This window comes from Peromyscus maniculatus, chromosome 4 (assembly GCF_049852395.1).
Source record: "Peromyscus maniculatus bairdii isolate BWxNUB_F1_BW_parent chromosome 4, HU_Pman_BW_mat_3.1, whole genome shotgun sequence".
Taxonomy (NCBI): Eukaryota; Metazoa; Chordata; class Mammalia; order Rodentia; family Cricetidae; genus Peromyscus; species Peromyscus maniculatus.
The window spans coordinates 100,108,782-100,133,530 of record NC_134855.1 but is presented as its reverse complement, the minus strand read 5'-3'; the positions used below and the strand labels follow the sequence as shown (position 1 = coordinate 100,133,530).

General features: G+C 46.8%; 1 protein-coding gene across 5 annotated transcripts in view; it reads right to left on the bottom strand.

Moving 5' to 3' along the window:
• Sord (sorbitol dehydrogenase) overlaps nucleotides 1–22,100 on the bottom strand; it is a 32,291-nt gene extending 10,191 nt beyond the window's left edge. Inside the window, exons 1-5 of one of the 5 annotated variants that reach the window (XM_076570496.1) lie at nucleotides 21,888–22,100; nucleotides 18,902–18,987; nucleotides 9,769–9,802; nucleotides 7,053–7,217; nucleotides 2,101–2,260 (exon numbers count right to left, since the gene is read on the bottom strand). In XM_076570496.1, the coding sequence (XP_076426611.1) occupies nucleotides 2,101–2,260; nucleotides 7,053–7,203 (311 nt within the window). In that variant the 5' untranslated portion in view covers nucleotides 7,204–7,217; nucleotides 9,769–9,802; nucleotides 18,902–18,987; nucleotides 21,888–22,100. Of the gene's footprint in view, nucleotides 1–2,100; nucleotides 2,261–7,052; nucleotides 7,218–9,768; nucleotides 9,803–18,901; nucleotides 18,988–20,705; nucleotides 21,615–21,887 lie in introns of those variants that run through there. The other 4 variants (XM_076570497.1, XM_076570498.1, XM_006995120.4 and 1 more) reach the window with 4 other exon arrangements.
• Between the last annotated feature and the right edge of the window lie 2,649 nt (nucleotides 22,101–24,749).

Below are 24,749 nucleotides of genomic sequence, written 5' to 3'. Positions count from 1 at the left end.
GGTCTGAATCTGCACCTCCATCCTCAGACCACAAGAGGCCTTAGTGCCACCACCGAGCACCTGCCATGTGCAACACTTGATACACTCTTCTCATTGAATTCTTCGGCTATTCTGGTGAGGAAGATACTATCATGATGTCCATTTTACAGGCAAGGATATTGAGGATTTCAAACCTTAAAGACCTTGGTCAAGGTCATACAGTAAACAAAATGGCCGAGACTCATGTGCAGTCTTGCCTTCCATGAAAGGAGGTTTGAGGCTTACTTGGCAAAGGACCCAGAAAAAGATGGCTGATTCAGGAATCCCCTGCTGAAAGGCATACCCCACCCACACAGCCTGCTTTCTTCTGGCACAGTCTCAGGGGTTGGCCTCAGTTATTACCACAAGGTCTCTAGCCTATGTCTCTTCTCTGAGTTTGCCAGGAATACTAGAAAATCTCAGGTCTAGCCAGCTGTGGGGTGCCTGTCGGCAACCTAGCAACTTGGTCAGCAGAAGCAGAAGGATTACTATGTGTTTGATGTCGGCCTAGACTATATAGTAAATTACAGTCTAGCCTAGGCTACAAGTGAGAGCTTGTTGAAGGAGGAGGATGAGGGGGGAAGGGAGGAAGAAGAGGAGGATGAAGAACAGGAGGAGAAAGGAGAAAGAGAAAGAAGAGGGGGGGAGGGGGAGGAGGAGGAGGAAACCAAGACAAAAAGTGAAAAAATTAAAGCTGGGTGGTGGCACGCACGCCTTTGATCCCAGCACTTGGGAGGCTGAGGCAGGTGGATCTCTGTGAGTTTGAGGCCAGCCTGGTCTACAGAGTGAGTTCCAGGACAGGCACCAAAACTACACAGAGAAACCCTGTATTGAAAAGCAAATAAACAAACAAACAAAAATTTGGAAAAACAGAACAAGAAACCGTCTCTCTCAATTGACCTGTCAGACCTGGCCTCCCTGCGCGGGGCACCTTTACCCTCCGTCACACAAGCCCCCCGACTGGCTGAGCCGCCTTGGGCTACACAGAAGGAAAACACTTGGGCTGGTGAAGGGGAACAGCACACCAGCAGCCCAAGGCCCCATGGTGCACCACGCGGGACACTGTGTCTCTCAGATGTAGCTTCTCACCCCAAGAGGGGTCCAGGCAAAGGAAGGGCCGCCTGCACCCTGGCTGTGCTCTGTGCCTGCGTTCATCAGCTTTCTTCTGCTTCAGTTAGCCTGGCACACAACTGGAACACTGGTGCTCATCCCATTGTTAGTCATCATTCATTAGGCACGTAAAGCACCAATTACATACAAGCACATGTATGGAGTAATAACAGTGACTTTTCATGCATCGCCTAATTTAGTCTTCTGCTGGCTAACAGAAACGAAGTCCCAAGGAGGGACTGGACCTAGCATGCCAAGACTCACGCCCCTGGACCACACTCAGGCTCCTCAGTCAAACTCTGTAAGGTGTTGGTGTTGTTATTGGTGGTGGCTGATGCAGAGGCCCCTGTTGTTAGTCTCTCCTCTCTCTCTGTCTCTCTACCCTGCCCCCCCCACACACACACACATACACAGGGTCTCGATATGTAACTCTGGCTAGCCTGAACTACCTACACAGACCAAGCCTGCCGCTGCTGCCAGAGTGCTGGGACCTAAGGGGTGGGACACCACACCTAGCTATAGTCTTCCTCTGTGGCTGCCATGGAAACCAGAGTGAAGGGTGAGGTATGGCAAGTTCTCTCCAGAATGGCTGGAGGAAGTGAGCGATTTGGGCAATGGTTTTCTATTACTATTCCTGGTAATGGGAAGATACACGGAAAGACCACTGTGAGTCAGACTGAGCCCCAGGCAGGCTAGCTCCTCTCAGTGCCACCAAGAAGGGAAGGCCTGCCTTTAATGCCTTGCATTTGAAATGAGTGCTGAGCTGGGCATGGTAGTGTACAAAGTGGGCAGTTCTCTGAGTCTGTGGCCAGCCAGAACCACACAGTGTGAGACACACACACACACACACACACCACACTCTCTCTCTCTCTCTCTCTCTCTCTTTCTCTCTCTCTCTCTCTCTCTCTCTCTCTCTCTCTCTCTCTCTCTCTCTCTCTCTCTCTCTGGGGCAGTGTCACTTTAGGCACTCACTTGTAGCAAAAATCAGCGCTGTGCTTGTAGAACCGACACAGGTTCCCGTCATCGGGGGGTGTGGCACAGAAGAAGATGGATGGAGTCAGGTTGTATCGGCCAATCTTGCAGAACTCATCTGTTTCTCGGGGAACACCAGGCTCAATGGCAACCCGATCACCTGGAAAGGGGAGTAAGACAGTGCCACATCTAAGAACAGAACAGAACCTCACTCCTACTGGGTCTGGTTCTGCTTTCCAACCTCTGAGAACAAGAGTGGGGGCAGAAATGCTACACAGGCATGCCAGCTCACTGGCCGACAGCAGATGTGAGAATCCCTAAAGAGCGTTCCCTCTGGGAACCCTTAGAGACACGTCCAACCTACTGGTGCCTTCTCTCTTCTCCTCCTCCCCTCCCTTCCCTGTCCCTCTCACCTCCCACCCTATCTCACTGAGATCTTCGGTCTCACTCTGTAAACCAGGCTGGCCTTCAACTCTCAGCCATCTTCCTGCCTCAGCTGAGTGCTGAGACCACCGAGGGGAGCCACCACACCCAGCTCTCAGTGCTTCTGAAGGGGACAGACAATGCAGCAAAGATCCACCGAGAGCTGAGAGCCAGCCCCCTTCTCCACCTAGAGATCTAGCCTGTTTCCTATTATGCCAGCCTGCCCTTGCTCCCCTGGGGAACACACAACCAGCCCTGTCTCTAAAGGGCAAACCCAGCAGGTCCTCCTATCTCAATTTACAAAGGGGGTATCACTACACAGAGGGGCAAACATTTTTTTCTCCACTTTGTAAAAATATGAGGCAAGACCTCTACAAATAGAAGGGTTATCATGGGAGGAATTGGGGGAGGAGAAACTGTGATCAGAATAGACCGTATGAAAAGTCTTTTCAATGAAAAACAAGAAGAGCTGTCATGGCCTGGCGTGTGCTTCCTCTGGTTTAGACTTTAGCTAGCGGTCAGCTGTTGTGTGCCTGTGCTCAGAGGTCAGAGGGTGCTGGATCCCCCAGGACTGGAGTTACAGACAGTTCTGCACTGCATGTGGGTGCTGGGAATTGAACCTGGGTTCTTTGGAAGAGCAGCCAGTGCTCTTAACTGCTGAGCCACTGACCCAGCCTCTCCATCTTTTCTAGTGAATTTCTAAGTAGACTGAAAATGCCCATTACCCTTCAGCCTGTCAATCATTTACTAGAATCCAATAATAGCTTATACTTCTTTGTTTAAATGAAAATTTAGGTATAATGAGCCACACAAGTCTTAAGTGGAGCATTAGATGAGTTTGATGGACACTTTTACCTGTATGAGGAAAACTCCCCTCAAGATACAGACAGTGCCGCTGCCTCAGGCACTTCATCCCTATGTCCATTCCTAGTCAGCTCCCACAGCAGCCCAAGACACCTGACATTTTGAGTTTCTTCACTATGGATTAGCCCGCTCTTTATACAGCATTAAAAATGGGGGTCAAGTGGTGTGTATTCTTTGCATCCGGCTTTTTCACTAAGTGTGTTTTTAGGTTTGTACTTGTTATATATCAATTGTTTATTCCTTTTTTTTGTGGCTGAATGGCATTCCATCCTGTGAGTACAGCACAAAGAGCTCAACTATTCTCACTGGTGGACAACTGGTTATTTCCTGTTTCCTAGATCCTTTTTTATGAGTATCATGACTCATCATTTAAATTGAAGAGTACCTTCAGATTAGTAAGTTGTCTGCTTCATATATATTTGCCAAAATGGGGTGGGGGTGGGGCTGGAGAGACAGTTCAGTGTTTTAAGAGCACTGGCTGCTCTTCTAGAGGACCCAGGTGTAATTCCCAGCACCCACATGGTGGTTCACAACCAACTGTACCTCCAGTTCCAGGGATCTGATGCCCTCTTCTGGCCTCCACAGGCACCAGGAGTGCACATGGTGCACAGACACACATGTAGACAAAATACCTATACACATAAAAATGTTTAAATTGAAAAAAATGTATAAAAAGCTTTATATTCTAAAAACACAAAGGATCCACAGAAACGCAGTGGCTTTTAAGATGTACCCCTCAACTTGTCTGACTCTTCCTCAGCTGTTCTCACCCTGTTCATTTTTTGCCACTCACAGAACAATACCCATCATTAAGGACAATATATTCAACTTGACATTCAAGATGGAGTTCACTTAACATTATCCCATTTTACCTTCCAGTTGTTATTACATTATGCAATTCACATTTGCCCAGTCTTTTTAAAGAGGGGCCGTGCATTTTAAATACCTCTACCAACTCCCCAGGGGAAGACATCTGCTCTGAGAATAGATGTGTGAGAACCCAGACACATTACTTGACCTGTGTCATTTTTCTGGTCTGATCCTCTTCACTAACGCAAAACAAAACTTTCTCAAATCTCAGATGACAGGCAGCTCATTGGTTTAAACATTCGTCCTTGAGCCAGATCGAACAGGGTGGCATGCCAGACAGCTCTGAGACTAGCCAGTGTGTGGCCCTGGGCAAGAACCACATTCCACTGTCTGCATCTATTAATAAAGCTAATAATTTGTACCTTGTGGTGCTGTCTCAATAATTAATAATTACATGCACTGGTGTTTAATGACCAGCAAACCAATACACACAGGCTTTCTTCTTCCTTTTATAATTAATCTTGTCATATATCCAGCCCAAATACCCATAGCTAGGAAGTTTCTTTCTGTGCTCACAATCAGTGTCCTTTCTTTGAACTCTGACTAGATACTTTTTTCCTCCAATTGTTGATGTTGTTGGCAGTTTTAATGTCTGGTCTCCCTAACTTGATCTATGAATTCAGGACTCACTATTTTTTTTTCCATTTCTCAAAGTACCTGACCCAAGTCTGAACCCACTGTAGACACCCGCTAAACACTTGCCAGAATTTAGAGAACCTGGTCCCACAGGTAGGGATCAGTCATTGGCTGGCTGCTGGAGATAAGAGCCTTCAACTTTGGGACAAGCCTGCATCACCACAGGCTTTTTCAACTTGCATTAAAAATGGAGGCCTTGACTTAAAAGACTCCTAAATGATGCACATGTTTAACTTCTAAGTTTATCAATCCCTCTCTATGTCTGGTCTCAGAGACTAAGCAGTTTCACAGCACCTCTTGCCAAACCTCAGCCTACTCCAATTAACCTGAAGTCATTCCCAGGCCACGCAATGGCCTCATTAGCAAAGAAAAGTTGCTAACAGCTACCTATGCCAAGCCAATTCAGACTTAATTCACTGTGTTGGGGGACAATGTAGTCTGCTGCAGCTCAGCATTCTGGGACAAGCTATCCAATAAGAAAATCAAAGACTATGTTATAGGCCCCAGGGAGAAACTTACCCCTGTTGTCATGTTAAATGGATGTGTTGCCAGCTACCTTTTAAATATCTGTGCTTACACGCATAGATCAGTGCGGCCCTCAGTCCTGGACAGGAAGGGTCTCTGCTGTAGTCAGTCAGCAGTTAATGCAGAGCCTCCTAACTGGTCAAAGTGATAAGAACAATTGACTCTTGAGTGTTCATCCCTAAATGGGACATCTACATCAACCCCACACTCCAAGGCTCAGGGATCATTTTGGAAGATGTCGTTAAGGGAATGTAAGAGCCCGAAGAGGAGGAGGAGAGCTGTGCAATGCTGTCTTCTGAACCTGGCATGGCTGTTCGTACTCACAAACTTACTGCAGCCATGGTTACCTGCACAATATCCATACAAGATCAAGCCCAAAAGATCAGTCAACATTCCAACAGGCAGTACTAAGTGGACTCTGTTTTGTGTTAAGGCAGAGACTCAAGTGTGGGCAAGTTGGGAACTCCTGGATTTTGTGGCAAAAGTGGGAGGGATACATTATTTATATGCATGAAACTGTTAGAGGACAAAAAAATTCTATTAAAATAAAAAAAGAAGCTTTGGAATAAAAGACAAGTTAGTTGACCAGCTTAAAGGTTGGGGGTGAGGCTTCGCCTTGTTAAAGCTAAACTATTCTCTGAGATAAAAAATTAAGTGACTAGAAGCAGGAATGTCAATATTTCAAGGTCATCCTTGGCTACATAGCAAGATGGAAGCCAACTGGGCTATCTGAAAAGAAAATCAAGATCTTTCTAATTCAAAGATTCTAGGGCAGTGGTTCTCAACCCTCCTAATGCTGCTCATGTTGTGGGGCTCCCAACCATAAAATTATTTTCTTTGCTACACCATCACTGTAAATTTGCTACTGTTACGAATTGTAATGTAAATATATAATATGCAGGATATTTAATATGCAGCCCCCAAAGGAAGCATGACCCACAGTTTGAGAACCATGGGTCTAGGGTATGTGGCTGGAATAGATCTATCATGGGAAAGCTGACTGTGCACCATAAATTCCAAAATGCAGAATACACATTCTCTCCCAACAGGGACAGACTTTCCTTGAATATTCAGCGATTAAAGAGTATTCCTAGAGGAAACAGACTCACATCTGGAAATGATGTAAACCAGGCATGCTCATGCCTTTAATAATAGTACTCCGGAGCCTAGGACAAAAGGATCACCTTGAATTAGAGGTTAGCCTGGGCTATAAAGAGTTCTTTGCCAATGTGGATTACAAAGTAAGGTCTGGGCTAGTCTGGGCTACAGAGTGAGACACTATCTCAAAAGTACATGAATAATTAATTAACAGTAAAATAAAAAAGGTCTTGATTCTTAGAATTCAGGAGCAGTTCGTGGCTTATATGACAGGAACACTTTCTCAACCCCTTTTTCTGATTTATTTCACATTCTCCATCTTTTTAAAAGGAGATAGGTCTAGATATGACATGTTGATCACATTCTCTACCACACATTATGACTAAGTACCTGCTTTCTGTCCCAAGTCCGGGTCCCCTCTGAGGTAGAAGCTAAGATCCCTACATGCAGGGACCCAAGACTCTGGTCACTGCTGTACCTCCGTGCTTAGCAGAGGGCCTGGTCCAGAGAAAGCACACACTGACATTGATACTGACCTGGTTTTAGATGTTTCACCATCTCTCCTACTTTTATGACGGTTCCAGAAGCTTCATGCCCAAGCACCATTGGCTTTTTCACAACAAAATCTCCAATTCGGCCATGCTGCCAGTAGTGAACATCTGATCCGCAGATCCCCACAGAATGCATCTTTAGTAGCACCTCTAATTAGAGAATTGAGGCAAAGAAAACACGTGAGGGAAAGGCAAGCCTTCCATCGCTCTCAGGAGCTCTACCAATTTCCCTCTGGCCAGGGGAGAGAGCTGGGTTCTGAGTCAGGTACACATTGGAATTACAAAGGAAAACAAGCGAAGCAGAGAGCCGAGGAAAGCAGGACAGCTTGCCGGAGCAAAGGAACCGAGTGTGATGGGTAAGTTTACACGTTGGCCTGGGTCAAACTCCCATGCAGATGTTGCTCACAAGGTGGGTCGTTCATTTAAACCAACAGACTGTAAGTGGACCAGATTATCTTCCATAAAGTAGGTAGGCCTCATCCAATCAAGGAAAGGCCTTGTGAGCAAAGACTGAGATTTTTGCCACTCACTGTTGAGTGCTTTTTTTTTTTTTTTTTTTAGATTTATTTATACAGCATGTATGACTGCAGACCAGACAGAAGGGGGCACCAGATCTCATCATAGATGGTTGTGAGCCACCATGTGGTTTCTGGGAATTGAACTCAGGACCTCTGGAAAAGCAGTCAGTGCTCTTAACCTCTGAGACTTTCTGAAGGAGAAACTTTCCTAAGACTCTAACACAGGAAGCTTTTCCTGAGTCTGCTGTCCTATGCTGCAAACCCAGAGCCTTCTAGACCATTCAATCACAGGAGCCAGTTGCTCAACATAAAATAAACAGCCCTCTTCTCCTACCCCACCTCTGTGTATCTGCACATACATATACATCCATATCTTATTTGTTCTGTTTGTTTGGAGAGCCCTGACCAATCCTGCTGTAACAAGATATTCTGAGGAGGAAGCACTGTATCAGCCATTTAAAGAGCAAACTGTTTTGTAGGAGATAACTGTTTCCAAACACTATGCTGAGCCTGACGCTTACCATCCTGAAAATCTCTCTCCTTGCCAATGCATGATGAACTGCCATGTTAAGTTCTTCATGTTCCTTGTTTTCTAGAAAGGTTCAGCTTTACTTAGCACTCTTGCAAGTTCAACTCACACTTCCTCTTTGAGGACTGGACCAGTGAGGTCTGGTAGTACTGTTGTCAAATGTCTAAGTTTAAAACAATGATGCCTGGGCTTCTCAGCTCAAGTAGGTACCAAAGGATTCTGGGCTCTGTCTGACTGAGATGACCACATCATGAACACCTCCCTGGGGAAAAAAACTTCATCTTCCAAAGACAAAGAGGCCCAAAAGCTCTGCTATGTACTCAGATGTCTTAGCTACCGCCCTTGCCACAAACCCCCAGCAAATTCCCCAGATGTGGCTCTGGAGAATTTGCCTTTGTCTCTGGTTGAGCACTTATGAATGGCAGGCTGAATTCTGAGATCAAAGACAGAGAAAAATTACTGAAATCAGAAAAACTCTGAGCTTTCTCTATAGAAGTCCACTATTTTCAGAAAGATGATATCTAACTTACTGGAACACTCTTTTTCCAACATACCTCTCTCTTCCAATTCAACTAAAGCAAAAGATGAAAGAATGACAGTGGGCGGGGCCAGAGAGGGCCCTTCATGGCCCAGGGAAGCCCTCACTTGGCCACCTCTGCAACCAAAGTCACCTTGGCAGGGTACAGTGAGGCACCTCCTCCACCTCTCTAAATACGTTATCTTCGTGAAAATGGTTAAGCCTTAAATTCACAATGCTTGCTGAACACTGATAGAAACAGCTGTTCCTTATATCTTATCTCTATAAGTCAATAATGCAGCTGAACTTTGAGTAGCAAAGCTCTGGAGTTACCAAGAAAGCTGGCTTCAACCTGACGTCTACCCAGAGTCTGTGCTTCTGGGTAGAAGTGTGGCAGGGTGGAAAGGGCATCCCAGGTCATCAAGAAGAGCCAAGGATCTGAGGGACTGAAGACCCTGACCATTGCCCCTAGCCTCACCCTGGATCCCTACAGACTATCAACTAGACTTTGGAATGGAAGAAATATACTCTAGCCAACTGTTGACATGGCCTCCCTAGGTCTGGATGCCACCAGGAAACCTGCATGACAGCTCGCCCAGTGGGATCCCCCACTAAGAGGCTGAGAAGTGGAGCAAAGGTGTTAGATGCCCTGCCCTTACATGCTCAGTCACCTTCTGTACTTGATTGATTGAAGGAAGGGACAGGGCTTCCCACAGCCCCTCCCACCCCTACTGAACAGGTAGATAGTTCTGGGCTGGCCCTCTTGGGTGTGCTAACACAATGCTCCTTTGCTAACTATGAGATTGAATTCTGTAGATTTCTAGAACCAGAATATGATTTGGCATCTAATCTGGTAGACAGGGTACTTGATTGTTAGGTAAAAAGGGGTGGTTCTGCCTTTGGTCCACAGGCTTCACATCAAAAACCCAGGGCAGCTCAGCAGTCTGATCTCTTGGTCTTTCTCCTTCTATCACTGATTCTTACACTTCATACAGTAGCCAAGATAAACCACTGTGGCCAATGGACAAAGGAGTAAACACATTAACCAGTAGGAAGGGGGGGGGCAGGGGTCAATGCACATGCCTCCAAGGCCAACACCAGTGAGTACAATGTCAGGTCAGTTTCCCAAGGACCTACCATTTGGGCCTGGCTCAGGGATTGGGTAGTTCTCCTGAAATAAATAAAACCAAGAAAGTTGTTTAGTATACATAACGACTTAGCTCTACAAACATTTTTCCACTTTTAAAATATTCACCGGGAGTTTCACTTAATTATTTCTTAGAACACAAGTTCAAACCATACTCTGCTTCCAGTGAGCACCGAAGGGCGCGGCAGACGGCAGGCAGAAACCCTGCCCTGCTCTTCACCATGCTGCCCAAAACAGAGCCACTGACCCAAATAATGGCATGCACAATATATTCCTAATGCAACAGAAAACTACACCCGTGCCTAGTGACATCCCACAGAAAGGAACAAAGTTCTGAAGCTGGGTTCCCTCCCTGGAAAACTGCCAAAGCCCACTTCTAGATCCGAATGTCAAATCCTGAAGGAGGCTACTCTAGTTACTCCACGCACCACCCCCTTTGGTGCTACTTGCCCGAAACTAAGAAAAACTGTGTGCTAGATGTGTTCCCATGCCGAAAGGGTGTCTGAGCAGCTCTGGTCTCCAGGTTTGCCTTCCGCATTGGATCTTTTCATCCTGGAAATCATGTTCTCAGATACAGATGTGTGGTCTGACATATTCCTACCAGGAAAGGAGGAGGATGTAAGCAGGGCTTGCAAGGACTCTATCTCTGGACAGGTGGGAGGCTGTCTACAACACTACTCCTTCCTCTTTACTCCAGTTACGCAGATAGGTTACCCAGTCCTCTTCTAAACCTCCCATTTGGAGTTTCAGGAGCCCGAGGGAACACAAGGGCTCTGCATTTTAGTGCAAAAAGCAATCTGAGGTATTCTGGTGTTCTTAGCTAGTATTAGAATTTGTGAGGCTGGAGAGATGGCTCAGAGCAGGGGCTGCTTTTCTAGAGGATCCAGGTTCAATTCCCAGCACCCACATGGCAGCTCACAACTGTCCAGTTCCAGGGGATCAGACATACATGCAGGCAAAACACCAATGTACAGAAAACAAAAAGGAATCACACACACAAAAATAGAACTTGTTTACTGAACTTTTCTCCATGGTTACCTGGCCAGGGTAAAGTCAGGGTTGACAAGGAGGAAGGAGGCTGAGCGGCCAGCCAAGCGTTCACTTTATTAATTCTTTGTGGGTGGACCAGAAGCAAAGGGAGAAGGCAATCTGACATGTTTACAGTGGCTGCCGGGGGCGGGACACGACTTTCAGCTTTGTCTTACCAAGCCCAGAGTTTACAGATGAGAAACCTGAGGTTAGGGAGTTACGCAACTTGGTCAAGATCCTATCGGCATGCAGTGGTTAACCAGGGCTCAGCCCAGCTGTGTCTGACCCCTCTATCAGTTTCCATTGTACCTACTGTGGTCCCAAGGGAGAGTGGCCTTTCTTCTTTGGGCAACAGAATGAGCTGTCAATCATGGGAGGTGACTGACAGGCGGGCCCCATGCACAGTATTCCGATGGGGGCTATGCTTATAGCTTTCCACCTTCCTGGCCAGTGAGATGGTTCAGCAGGTAAGAGGGCTTTCAGACAGGCCGGGAACCTGAGTTTAATCCCTGGAACCCATGTGGTAGGAGAGAGCCAACTCCCACGGTTGTCCTCTGACCTCCATACACCAGCCACATGACACATACATACATACACACACACACACACACACACACACACACACACACACACACACACACACACAAACTCACACAAATATTTTTTTAAAAGAAGAAAAAAGGGGCGCTGGAGAAATGGCTCAGTGGTCAGGAGCACTGGCTGCTCTTCCAGAGGTCCTGAGTTCAATTCCCAGCAACCACATGGTGGCTCACGACCATCTGTAATGAGATCTGATGCCCTCTGCTGGCCTGCAGGTGTATGTGCAGGCAGAACACTGTATACATAATAAATAAATCTTTAAAAAAAAACTATAAAAAAAAAAGGAAGGAAGGAAGGAAGGAAGGAAGGGAGGAAGGAAGGAAGGAAGGAAGGAAGGAAGGGCTTTTCAACCTTCCAAAAGTTTCCTGAGTTGCCTTTTTCAATTTTATGAAACAGGGCCTCCCTATGTACCCATGTACTGGAATCCATTATGTACCCCAGGCTGGCCTCAAACTCATGATTCTCTTGTCCCGGTGTCCTGCTCTGATTTGAGCTCGTGCCCCCAGGCCTGGCTCAAGCCACTTGTTATAGGTGGCCTCACAGCATCAATCCACACTGATACCATCTAGAACTAAATGCTCCTCACTACCACCATGCTCCTACTTCTTCAGCATAGGTGCAGCCCAGCCCCAAACCCAGGTCGTAGTCTTCCCCAAACAATGCCTCCATATATGGCCTAACTTCCTTCATTCACTTCCGACCACCAGTTTCTCCGGTGGAGAAAATCCAGTGCTACTTGAACTCCTCCAGAGAAAGAAAAGCTGATTCGTGTGCCAATGCTGCCCGGCAGGCAGAGAGCTATACTGTCCCTCAGGCACCTGTGCTAAGTGCTTCACGGGGTAACCATGAGTACAGCCCAGGTGCCGCACAGCCTGAGGAGGAAGAACCAACAGGGACAGTTAGCAACCTGCCCAGGCTAAGGGCACAGGCTAAGGGCGGGTGACCACTACTGAGCCGGGCAGCGCAGAGAGAGCCTCATGTGAGGGGGAATGTTCAAAGTACTTAAGGAACGTTTTGGTTTTTCTGGGGGAGAGTGGTTGGTTTTCTGATGGATCTTTTTTCTTCTCAGTAGTTTAAAGGGGGAAATCTATAAATCACTGCCTTAGAACAAGTGTCACCAAAGTCTTTCTCAAGGAAGTCACCAGTCTCATGTTTGAATTAACTAACATTCTACGTTGTTGTGTAAATCTGCATTTCTTAATGTTATGTCAGGTGAAGTTTTAAACTCAATTTCAGTGGCATTTAATGGCCGCTGATTTTGTTTCTAACTTGGAGCCTTGCCCCACATCCCGACCGATGGCATCAGCAGGCAAACCCCTAGACACTGACACCCAGTTCCACAGTCTTCCTATCTTTGCCTCCAGCTAGGGCAAGCTTCAACACCAGACCTGAATGGAGAAGTGGGAGATTTAAGCTCACACTAACAGCTGGCACACCAAGGAAGCCCTGACTCACCAGAGATTTCCTTACTGCTGTAATGGCTACAACACCTTTCCACAGGCAAAGATGCAGTGACCGTTCCGGACACTAGAGGGTGCTGTGCTGGTAGTCCGTTTACCGTCCAGTGGCAAAGGAGACTGAAAACTTCCTTCTTCACACCACTCCCCTCTCCTCTAGCTATGTGTCTGAGGGTGAGCTTTGCATTAAGTTTCTCCTCCCAGATGCTGGGAGTACAGCTGAGCGCCACCACACCATATTCCTGTGGCGCTGAAGAAGGAACACAAGACTTTGTGCACACAAGACAAGTGGTCTGCCTTCTGAGCTACAGCCCTAAACTGCCCCCTCCTCCTGAGGCTTCACGCACCCTTTCAACTCAGGCTCAGGACCTGCCTCCCTCTCTCTGCAGGGGATATGATATGCCACTGGGCACAAGACCAAATTAAGATCACCCACTGGGAGCTGGAGAGACAGAGGGCTCAGCAGTTGAAAGTGCTTGCTGATCTTGCAGAGGACCAGTTTGTGTCCTAGCACCCATGTTAGGCTGTTTACAAAAGCCTGTAACTCCAGCTCCAAAGGATCCAACACCTTCTTCTGGCCTCTGTAGGTGCACACACACACACACAACCACACACACACACACACACACACACACACAACCACATACACAGATATAAAATAAAATGCCTTTTTTTTTTTTTTTTTTTTTTTTGGTTTTACGAGACAGGGTTTCTCTGCGTAGTTTTGCGCCTTTGCTGGAACTCACTTTGTAGACCAGGCAGAGATCCACCTGCCTCTGCCTCCCGAGTGCTGGGATTAAAGGCATGCACCACCACCACCCGGCTCACAAAACAATCAATTCTCATGCTGGTCATGGTAGCATATACCTATATCCCCAGTTTTGAGGAAGGTGAGGCAGGAGGATCTAGAATTTCAAGACTGCCTAAACTAGGCACAGCAAGACTTTTTCTCAAAATAAATACGCCTTAAGCTTGTAAATATTATCCTAAGTATCACCGTGGGCCCCACAGCTTTACCAAGTTACCACGGCATGGCCACTAAACACTAAAAAGGTAGTGTGTCACTAGCTACAACCGTGTTTACTTAATCTCCTTTTCCATCTCAAATTTCCCAGGTGCTAAACTATGTCCTTATCTCTCAAGGTTTTTGAAGGCTGTAGCTCAGAATGAATGCCTAAAAGGGACGAGGAGACATGGGGACGGGGACGGAGACAGACAGACAGACAGACAGACACAGACAGACAGACAGACACACACACACACACACACACACACACACACACACGCTTAGTTCCTCTGAGATCCTAGCCTTCCACTTTATTCCCAGTGATGCTGCCATTCACATTCAGGGTTTCCTAAGCAGGATTTCTTGAGAATGAGTCACAAAGGTTCAGAGAGAGCTTTAAGTCTTATTAAGTTCTGTCAGCATTCTGGAACTTTTTGAGTCAGAAATACCTCTGCATCACATATACAGGTGCCCTCCTCTCCAGCACACTCATTCCAGTAACCCTTAGTCTCCAGGAAGACTATAATTTTGCTACTGTTATGAACTATAATGAAAATATCTGACATGCAGCAGACCTGATATGTGACCCCTGTGAAAGGGCCGTTCAACTCCAAAGGGTCACAACCCACAGGTTGGGGACCACTGGACTAGGTGGTAGGAAGGACTTCCAGACAAGAAGTCAGAGAAGGTAAGTTTTCCCTCCTCCAGCCAGCCTGGGCGCGCTTAGGCAGAAGTTAGACTCTGGAATAGCCTGCCATGTGCAAAGCTGGTTCTCTTCAATCTACTGTGCACCTAGGGCACATTATACAACCTCTCGAATTTCCTCTTCTGTGTCATGAGGATAATCATCAAAGGGAGTGCCGACTCACAGCAAATATGTTTGCTCTTATTACAAAACAAATAAGCCCATGTTCTGTTCCCTAACAGTTGAACCAGCTCTGGATGGCCTTCTCCTTTGGGAGAGGACAAAGTACTTCAAACTGTTCTTTTCATGTTAACTTTGAGAGAAATTTGCCCTTTAACAGGCTGGGGTTTAGAAGAGCTAAAGTAGGACTTTGGCACTGATTTAGGCTTGCTTCTTGTTATGTGGATATATAAAGCCACCCCCACACCTTAAAGGGACAGGCAGGGTATGGGGGAGATGACCTGTGCCCAGATTCTTAGTAGATGTCTTTGCCACTTGCACCCACATACCAGACTGCCTGTGACCCCCTAGGGGCTGTGCTGGACATGTAAGGTGAACCAGACGCCATTGTCACCTCTCCTGTGCCCCCGAGGGGCTATGGTGGACACGTAAGGTGAACCAGACGCCATCGTCACTTCTGCTTCATTCCCCCCATCCCTACATATTTGTCCTGTGTTCTGAGAGTGGGTGGAAAAGCCAAAGGTTTTCTAATTGGGTGAGAGGCTTTGTACTAGCCATGGGTCCTGGCATGTGAGGCGGTCATAAAGGGTTGGAAGTGCTCCCACAGTCCACTGAGCTGGTCCTCTGCCCAGGCTCTCTGTGTTCTGTCCAGCCTCTGTCCTGATGATGACAATCTCTCTGAAACACGAATCTGTTTAGACTCCCCATTAACCCTGTAAAGTTCCATACCCCTCATACCATGCCTCCATCTCACTTCCAGCCACATCCAACACTTCCTCATCCTCATAGGGGCCATTTCTCCCTCTCCTTCTTCATGATCCCACATGAAAAGGGAAGTGAAGCATCCTGACTCCTGTGGGACCCTTAGGTGACTTAAGTTGGAATGTGTTGGGATTGAAGTGTCTGCAAACACCCAGACGGTTCTATCCACTTGTAGGGTTTTTTGGTTTGGCTTTTTGGTTTTTGGTTTTTTTGTTTTGTTTTTTTTTAAGATTTATTTATTTATTATGTATAGTGTTCTGCCTGTATGCATCCCTGCAAGCCAGAAGAGGGCACCAAATCTCATTACAGATGGTAGTGAGCCACTATATGGTTGCTGGGAATTGAACTCAGGACCTTTGGAAGAACAGCCAGTGTTCTTAACTGCTGAGCCATCTTTCCAGCCCCGGTTTTTGGTTTTTTGAAAAAAGGTCTCACTGTGCAACCCCAGCTGGAACTTGATATGTAGACAAGGCTGGCCTCAAACTCACAGAGATCTGTTTCTGCCTCCCGAGCGCTGGAATTAAAGGTCAATGGCTTCCAACGGGCTTTTGTATTCTAGGGACTGGTGCTCCGGTATCCTTTCCTGTAAGATGCCTTTTCCTGTGCTAACATGACTGGGAAGACAATTCTTCTGCAAACCCGATTATGAGACCCAAATCCACACAGGACAGAGGACTATTTCACTCTCATCAAGTAATATATAATTTTTCCTAATTCAAAATGCAAGAACAAGATCTAATATGCTAACATATTAGATAGTCCCTTATAGTAATCAAGAAATGCATGTTAGCAGCAAAAGGCAAAGGCTCATGCGCAGTATTTGCATTGTTTTATATTGGACTGATAACCCTCCGCAAACCTTGACCAAGTTTCCTCTGGTAGGTGATGTTCTTAGTATAAATCTGGTTTATAGAAAACCTCCACCTTCAACAACCATGCTAAGAACTAAATAAATTTGTTGCCAATAAAACATATACCCATATATGTATGTATTCACTATACACACAACACACATATATGTCATGATATGCACATATTTCTCCTCCTTACTTGTCTTAGGATATTTAAAGGGAATTTCTCCTAATCTATGTGCCCTTGTCTTCTCAGAATAGGGTTACTTTCCCAGAAGATTAAAACCCTATCAGATTTTTGCTTCCTTCCACTTTGATGAGTAACAGTTAGCTCTATGCCCTAGGCCTTCCCAGCAATGGCAATTGCTTTTCCGAGCATTTTGCAGAGAAGCCAGGATGCTGGTTTTGAATTTGAAATGACTTATCAACGGTTTGGATTTGGTTTGCTACAGAAACATAATTTAGATAAAAGAAAGGAAGTGTTTCTTTGGATAGTTTGTTATCTGACTCCTTGTTTTCTAAATGAGTTTGGGGTTCTGTTTTTACTCAGAAATGACTCTGACAGGTAAGATACTTCAAGCTTTTCTTTTCTGTTAACACTGAGGGTTGAACCTAGGGTCTTGCCTGTGGTAACCAAGCACCTATCTGTAAGCTGCATCTCTAACCCTTTTCTTACTTTTGAGATAAGGTCTCACTACATTGTCCAGGTTGGTCTTGAACTCACTCTGTAACCCAGAAAGGCCTTGAACTTTTAGTGTTCCTGCCTCAGCCTTGTGAGTAGCTGGAGTTACAGACTTCAACCCCTAAGCCCCGACAGACTAAATGACTGAGCGGCCAGCACCACTCTCTCCAGGTCTTCCCCAGAACATCCAGCTGAGCACTAATAACTATCGAGGTATCCGCTCCAAAAGGTGTTGACAACACCAACCAGGAAAACAGACAGGATGCCCAGGACCATTTGAGCTGCTAGGTGATCATGACAATTCCTTTCTTTTCTTTTTATCCAAAACTTAACAGTAAAGTGTACATAGCAAGGCTGGGTCACTTTTAATGTGTTTTATTAGATAGAGAAGTATCTTTTTAAAAAAAAAAAAAACAAAAAAACAACATTACCATTAAAGCAATTCTTTTGTCACTGCATCTTATTTGGTGTGCCTATGCATGTGCACATACATGCCACAACATACAAGTAAACATCGGAGAACGACTTCTGGGAGCCAGTGTCTCTCCACCAGGTGGGTTCCAGATGGCAAACTCAAGCTGTCACATGTGGCAGCAAGTGCCATCCTGCAGGCCCTCAAAGCAATTCTTTTGACCTAGGGCGTGTTACATTTCCTCAAAAAAGCAACAAGTCAACAAGTCTCTTCACTGAACCCCGATTAATATTTAAACTTCCTACTGATGCGTTCTTTTCTCTGCCCTTTATAATAAAATGACACTAACTCATCACTTTAAAATAACTTTTTCCTTACCTTGTTATCTATTCATATAGCCAACAACAGTATGAAACCAACAAAACCTGAACACCGCCTGCTACCTTCTCGGGGTGTTCAGCTGTCTGCAACAGCAGCTGATCAGTTCCCTAGCCACAGGCTGAACAAGGAAGACCTGGTTTTCAGGAAGAAAGGAGAGAGCACACTCTCAGGATGGTCCATGAGCTGGGTGTGATGCAATGAGACAAGAAATTGGAAGGCATGGCGGGCGGTGGTGGCGCACGCCTTTAATCCCAGCACTCGGGAGGCAGAGGCAGGCAGATCTCTGTGAGTTCAAGGCCAGCCTGGGCTACAGAGTGAGTTCCAGGACAGGCTCCAAAGCTACACAGAGAAACCCTGTCTCGAAAAAAAGAAAGAAAGAAAGAAATTGGGAGGCACACTTAGAAATCATTAGCATTCTGACCTCAGAGTCCAGTGCAAACATTAGTCTGTGGTCAGCTGGAAATGAAAATCAATCATTCTTTCATCTCAGAGTTTGTGAAAACACTGAACTAAATAAAGTGCCTGGCACCCGGCTGGACTGGAGTAAACTAGCAATATCGTCATTCCTTTTGTTAATTTTCCTTACTTTTCTAGCAAACTCTAGGGCATAAAATATTTCTGAATGCAAAAACTCACAAGCCACCCACTTGCCCCCAACTCCAAACAAAGCTCTTTTACAGAAAAGCGAAGTCAGCTGTCTCCTACTCCAATTTCATGAACCAGTAATCCATTCCCAAGAAAGAAAAGCAAGTTCTAGATTTTACAAGATGGCTAAAGAGGCATACAGTAGTTGAACTGCTGCAGTTAAATATAGAGTTCTGCCTGGCCCACAATCTAAGAATTTTGCCAAAATTGCCCATACGGGCCTTTATCCATCTCTTCAAGAAGGTTTCAAGGCTTTGGCCTCCTAACTGCACAGTTAGCACACACCAGTGACGATGCATGGACTGTGCTGGCTCTTTGATAAGCACAGTGCCACTGACATGCACACCATGGAAATGAGGACTAAGGCCTCCCCTCCCCCTCCTCTTCTGCATTAGGAATTTAACCTCGACTCTACCACTGGCCTTGAACTTACTTTGCAGCTCAATCAGGCCTTGAACTTTCAGTCAGTCTTCCTGCCTCAGTCTCCTGAGTAGCTGGGATTACAGGCCTGGTGCCCCTCTTCAAGACAATTACAGCAGGAGGAAAAAAAAACATTGTTAAGCCATACAACTAACAGCAGTGGAGCTGGGACTAACCTCTACTCCAGGCCCCCTGGCTTTGAGTTTACTATTTCCTTTCTGAGAAGACTCCCGTGAACTGACATTGTTTGCTGATGGGTGGGCTGCTTCCTTGTACCTCAGCTTACTCACTTCTTTCTTCCCCTTGCCTCCTTAAGTCCCGATTTCTCCATTTAAAATAGAGAAATATGAAGCCAGGCATTAGTGGTGCACACCTTTGATCCCAGGACTCAGGAGGCAGAGGCAGGCAGATCTCTAAGTTTGAGGCCAGCCTGAGCTACAGAGCAAGTTCCAGGACAGCCAGGGATACAAAGAGAAACCCTGTCTCCAAAAACAAAAAAAATTATAAAAAAAAAATAAATAAAATAAAAATAGAGAAATCTGGTTTGTTTTTTTTTTTTTACCTCATTATGAAGGAAACTACCAGTCTATCCTAATGTATGTGTGTGCATTTACACATCCACCTCTCTCCTACTATGTATACACACATCTACTAGTCTGTCCTAATACATGTGTGTGCACGCACGCACACAACTTCATCACCCAAATAACAAATGCTTGCTCCTTGCCATGTTGGCCCTAAGTGTGAGAAGACTTCCATGACTGCAGCAAGGAGAGGGAATCCTTTTCCCGGCACGCAGAGTTGAGACTGGTGTTAGGTTTCCTTCCTGCTTGTCTCAGCAAAGCGGCTCGGGTCCTGTTTTTCCAGAGCAATGCCCTGGACCTTGGCCAGTTTCTGGCCTTCCTGGTGGCGGGAAGGCCACACTGGGAAAGCCTGAGTTCTCCTTCCCTTCAGAACCCTTCGGATTCCTGCTTTGGATTTTAGGAATGGGTGTTTCTCCAAACAATTCCTTGTATGTGAGGTCCTGAGGCAAGGATTTTTATCAGTAGACCCTGCCCCTAGTCCACCCAAATGATAGCAGGCCTCAGGTTGCCAGCCATCCCCAACGGAAAGACCCAAAATCTGTGGCTGTGTGGTGTCAAATCAACAGGGAAAACCGTGTCTGCCTCCCTCCCCATTTTATAATCCATAGCCAAGCTGCTATGGCTTCCAAACGCCACTACCGCTTAAGCTACTCTGCTCGGACATCTTGGGTTTCACTGTGGTTCTCTTACGAAAGAACAGGGGCCCTCAAAGCCTCCTAAGACTTTTCCTCCTTGATGCTGTGGGTCAGTGCTGGTACCACCACCACCACCCCCAAAACTTATACTACTAAATCTATCTGCTCTAAGGAAATGGAGGGACAGAGGTACGCCATGGGGGTGGTAGCTGGGAGAGGATCATGCCTGGGAAGGAGAAGAGCCCAGGAGGCCTGTGCTGGATTACAGTGTCCGAGCAACAGCATACTCTTCACTAAGGGCTCTTATGACTTCTCACTTCAAGGGTTAATTTACAGGCAAGCTGAGACATCCGAAATTTCCCTTAAAGAGCAATTCAGGGCAGAACAATCGTTTGTACAGAACAGTGCCTTAACGGCTTCTTTCGTCTGTCTCCCTCTTTTGGGATGCTTGGGAGCAGGGACAATGTCCGCTCTGGGCCCCCAGCTCAATGCCTACATCCACAGCAGACATATTTTCACTTCGTAAACATTAGTGACATGAAGGACTAAGTTCAAAATCACTCTGTAAGCTTTGTAGAGACACATTCTGCCCCCATACCTGCTGTTGACTGTAATAAACAATCACAGTGTCTTTTTAATTCAGGGTGTTGGGTGGATGGTCCAAAGTGATTGGGCACAGCACAAGAAAGGAAGTTTGAATCTGAGCTCTTGTCTTGGCTCCACGAACTAACCAAGACTACGATCTTGGGGATGTCACTTTTTCCATCAGCTGAAGAAGTAGAGTGTCAGCTGCAGGTAAGTGTTCTTGACCCCTCTCAGAACAGGCCAACAGGTAGAGGAGTTAAGGAACTCCTTGCACACTTGAAAACGCTTTCCAAACTCAAATCTGTGTGCAGTCTGTAGAATGAGAAGCCACCGGGGACATATTCTTAAACAGACAAGATCTGTTGGAGGAGTCCCTCCTGATAGATGTCCTTTGAGTGGGAAGGAGGGAGATGCTGGGGAGCAGCAGAGATTGGTACCCAACCCACATACTGCATGCCCCACTGAGATGGACTTTGTCATTGGAAATTTGGCATGACCACAGAGATGATTCAGCAGATGTCTGAACTTTGGTTCAGGGGGCAGAACCAAGCTTACAGCCAGAGACAGAGGTACACAGAATGCTCCAGGGACGTGATTTAACAGATGTGTACTAAGAGAAAATAAGTGAGAAGCCATATGCCCAGTTAGAGTGCATTGTGAGCACAGGCTGAATGCTGGGTCCTCTCATGATAAAAAAATAATAATAATAATAATTCTGCGAGGGGATACTATCGGGATTAAATAGAATCTCACTGCTTTTAAGTGCCGTCTCGCCACCCTTTTCTGCCCTGCACTGTCTACCCAAAGAAGATCTGAGCAGCTCCGAATCCTGGCCGCCCCCCTCTGAAGGGCAATAACTAGAGTGTGAATCTGCAGCTAGCGAAGGAGCCGAAAGCTTGATTTGTTTTCAACGGTCCAGGGCACAGGCCACGTGCCAGGCACGGGGCTAAGTTCCGGGAGCACGCGACCAGAACTCTCCCTGGAGATAGGTAACGGCCCGCTAACTGCTACCCCACCCCCACCTCCTGGGAGCCAGCGAAGATCCGGGTAAACCGGGGCAGGCAGGGGTGCTTGGTACGGGCCCTGTGAGCGCGACGGGGAGTGGAGACGGCTGCCCCGCCGGGCTTGCAGAGGCGTGCGTGAGGCAGGGCTGGGTGGGTGGCTGCCTGGGTTCCCACCCTCCTTCCCCTTTTACCAGGCGAAGGTCCCCAGGTCCGTGCACCACCAGGGACAGGTTCTCGGCCTTTGCAGGAGCTGCCATGTCGCTTCCTGGCTCCGGGGTGTCGGCTGGACCCGGCGAGGCGCAGGTGGTTCTAAGGGCCCCACCGCCAAGGGTCTGGAGTAAGGGGCAAGGGCGGGCCCTGGACCTGGGCGGCGCCTGCTCGCGCCTGAACGCCTGGGGGCGGGGCCTCGGGGGGGCGGGACTTCGCGCGGACCCAGCAGCCCTGAGAAAGGAAAGCAGCCTCTGGAAGCCGCTGTCCGTCTGTGGCTGCAGGAGCCTGGGATGCCTCGTCTAAGGCCAGCACTGAGATCCTCCAACAGCAAGTTTAGGTATGAGGTGGAGCCCGGGTGTTTTGTGTCATTAACTGGAAGCGTGCTGCTGCAGGAGGGACGCCGAATCCGCCTTGAGAAACCCCCGCTCTGCGCTGCAGCCACTTTGGTTTCCCCGAGCATCCTGCAAAGGGCCTGTCACCAGCTCGAATGAAAGAAGGAATGAAGGAATGCATGGGTCACAGGGTCCTGATGCATCTGCATAAAGATGCTGTCGGGCGGAATTTGCAAGCCTTTCTCTTTAAAGGCTTTTTCGCTTTCCATTGTCAAGCGGATTTCAGCCCAGATTCTTCCCCAGTCAGGACAAACAGGTTTCCACTCTAGCGATGGAGCTTGCTGCTCCTCTCTTTAGATGTCAATGCTGGGGATTTCTTTCTTGTTTTTGCTTTTCGAGACGGGGTCTCTCTGTTGTAGCCTTGGTTGTCCTGGAACTCCCTCTGTAGACCAGGCTGGTCTGGAACTCACAGAGATCCGCCTGCCTCTGCCTCCCGAGTGCTGGGATTAAAGGCGTGTGCCACTACCGCCCGGTGATGCTGGGTGTTTCATTCCCTCACCATCCCTACTACCGACCCTGAAATCTCCAGGAGATTCTCTCCAGAGCTCCCAGCTCTTGACGTTGTCTCCATGTAACGATGGAGCGCAGCTTTAAATTCTTTAGCAGCATCCATTCCCTGGATGCACTAGAAGACCCACTGAGGCCAAGGTTTTATTTCTTGACTAGAACGTAGTGAGATGCTTAGCACAGCACAGGAGCTTAAAACAAAGTTGTGATGAAGATGGATGCTAAATAATGTCAGAAAGGAGAACCAAGGAGAGGTGGAGCTGTAGGAGTTGGTGTAAGGCTTAATAAAGAAACAGGATGGACTTTTTAACTTAGAAATTTATTTTGTGATTTTATGTGTATGAGTTTTTTGCCCGAGTATATGTATGTGCACGATGTGGGTGTACATTGTCCCTGGAGGTCATAAGAGGGCATTGGATACCCTGCATCTGGAATTACTGATGGTCGTGTGAGCTGTCATGTGGCTGCTGAAAATTAAATCCAGGTCCTCTAACAAGAGCAACAAGTGCTCTCAACTACTGAGCCACTCCAGGATGGATTTTTTAATTGAAAAGCTAACAAATTTCTAATCACATCGCTCCCCTCAAAACTACAGACTGAGTATCTGGCTGAGCTGCAAAACTTAGAAGATTTAAAAAGAAAAAATTTTTTAAAGAAGTCTTCATTCAGGTCCTTGCTACACACTCTTAGTCAATGGCAACCATTAATGCTCAACTCTGAGAGAACTGACCCACAGCCCAACACCTTCCTTTGGAACATTAACTTCAAGGTGGGTTTTTTTTTTTTCAATTCATGAATAAAGATATTGTGCTAATTCTGCTTCAGAAAATTTGCAAATTGTTTGTTTTACAAAGTCAACTTTTAAAAGCACAATTAGTCAAAGGGTCAATAAACTAGGCAGAAATCATTTTCTAAGAAGAGGAGGAGAAGAAGAAAGCCCCAAATGCCACTTTGTCATTTTATCCATAATTAAGAACAAAGGGACTTTGACTCACACCAGAGTCATAGTGTGGAATCTGCACTCCAGCTACATACTAACAAGTTCTGCTGATTGAACGGCTGCTGAGGGGCTTGTCTCTCACCTGTCTGCCAACAGTTACATGAGCAGTGTTAGCGCAGCGCTACAGTGGCAGGCACAGGCCATGTCTCTGCACACCACTCCTGTGTGCAGTCAGGCTTCCTCACCCTCATTTGAACAGATCTGCAGCTTTGGGGAGTTTCCCTCTTAAACGTATTGTCAATGGTCCAGTATGCAGCACCAAGCAAATCCTTGGTGTCTAAATAGTTTGCAGCTAGAATAAGCCTGAAGAATGTTCCCAAACTTGGTTGCTGTGGGATGGTCTGTATGTCAAATTGCTCTGATTGGTCAATAAATAAAACCCTGATTGGCCAGTGGCTAGGCAGGAAGTATAGGCAGGACTAACAGAGAGGAGAAAAGAAAGAACAGGAAGGCAGGAGGAGTCACTGCCAGCCACCGCCATGACAAGCAGGATGTGAAGATGCCGGTAAGCCACGAGCCACATGGCAAGGTATAGATTTATGGAAATGGATTAATTTAAGCTGTAAGAACAGTTAGCAAGAAGCCTGTCACGGCCATACAGTTTGTAAGCAATATAAGTCTCTGTGTTTACTTGGTTGGGTCTGAGCGGCTGTGGGACTGGCGGGTGACAAAGATTTGTCCTGACTGTGGGCAAGGCAGGAAAACTCTAGCTACACTTGGTCCCAAGCTAAAATGTCAGCTGTTCACTTTTCTTTTTTTTTTTTTTTTTTTTTTGGTTTTTCGAGACAGGGTTTCTCTGTGTAGCTTTGCGCCTTTCCTGGAGCTCACTTGGTAGCCCAGGCTGGCCTCGAACTCACAGAGATCCGCCTGCCTCTGCCTCCCGAGTGCTGGGATTAAAGGCGTGCGCCACCACCGCCCGGCTCTGTTCACTTTTCTTTGTTCTC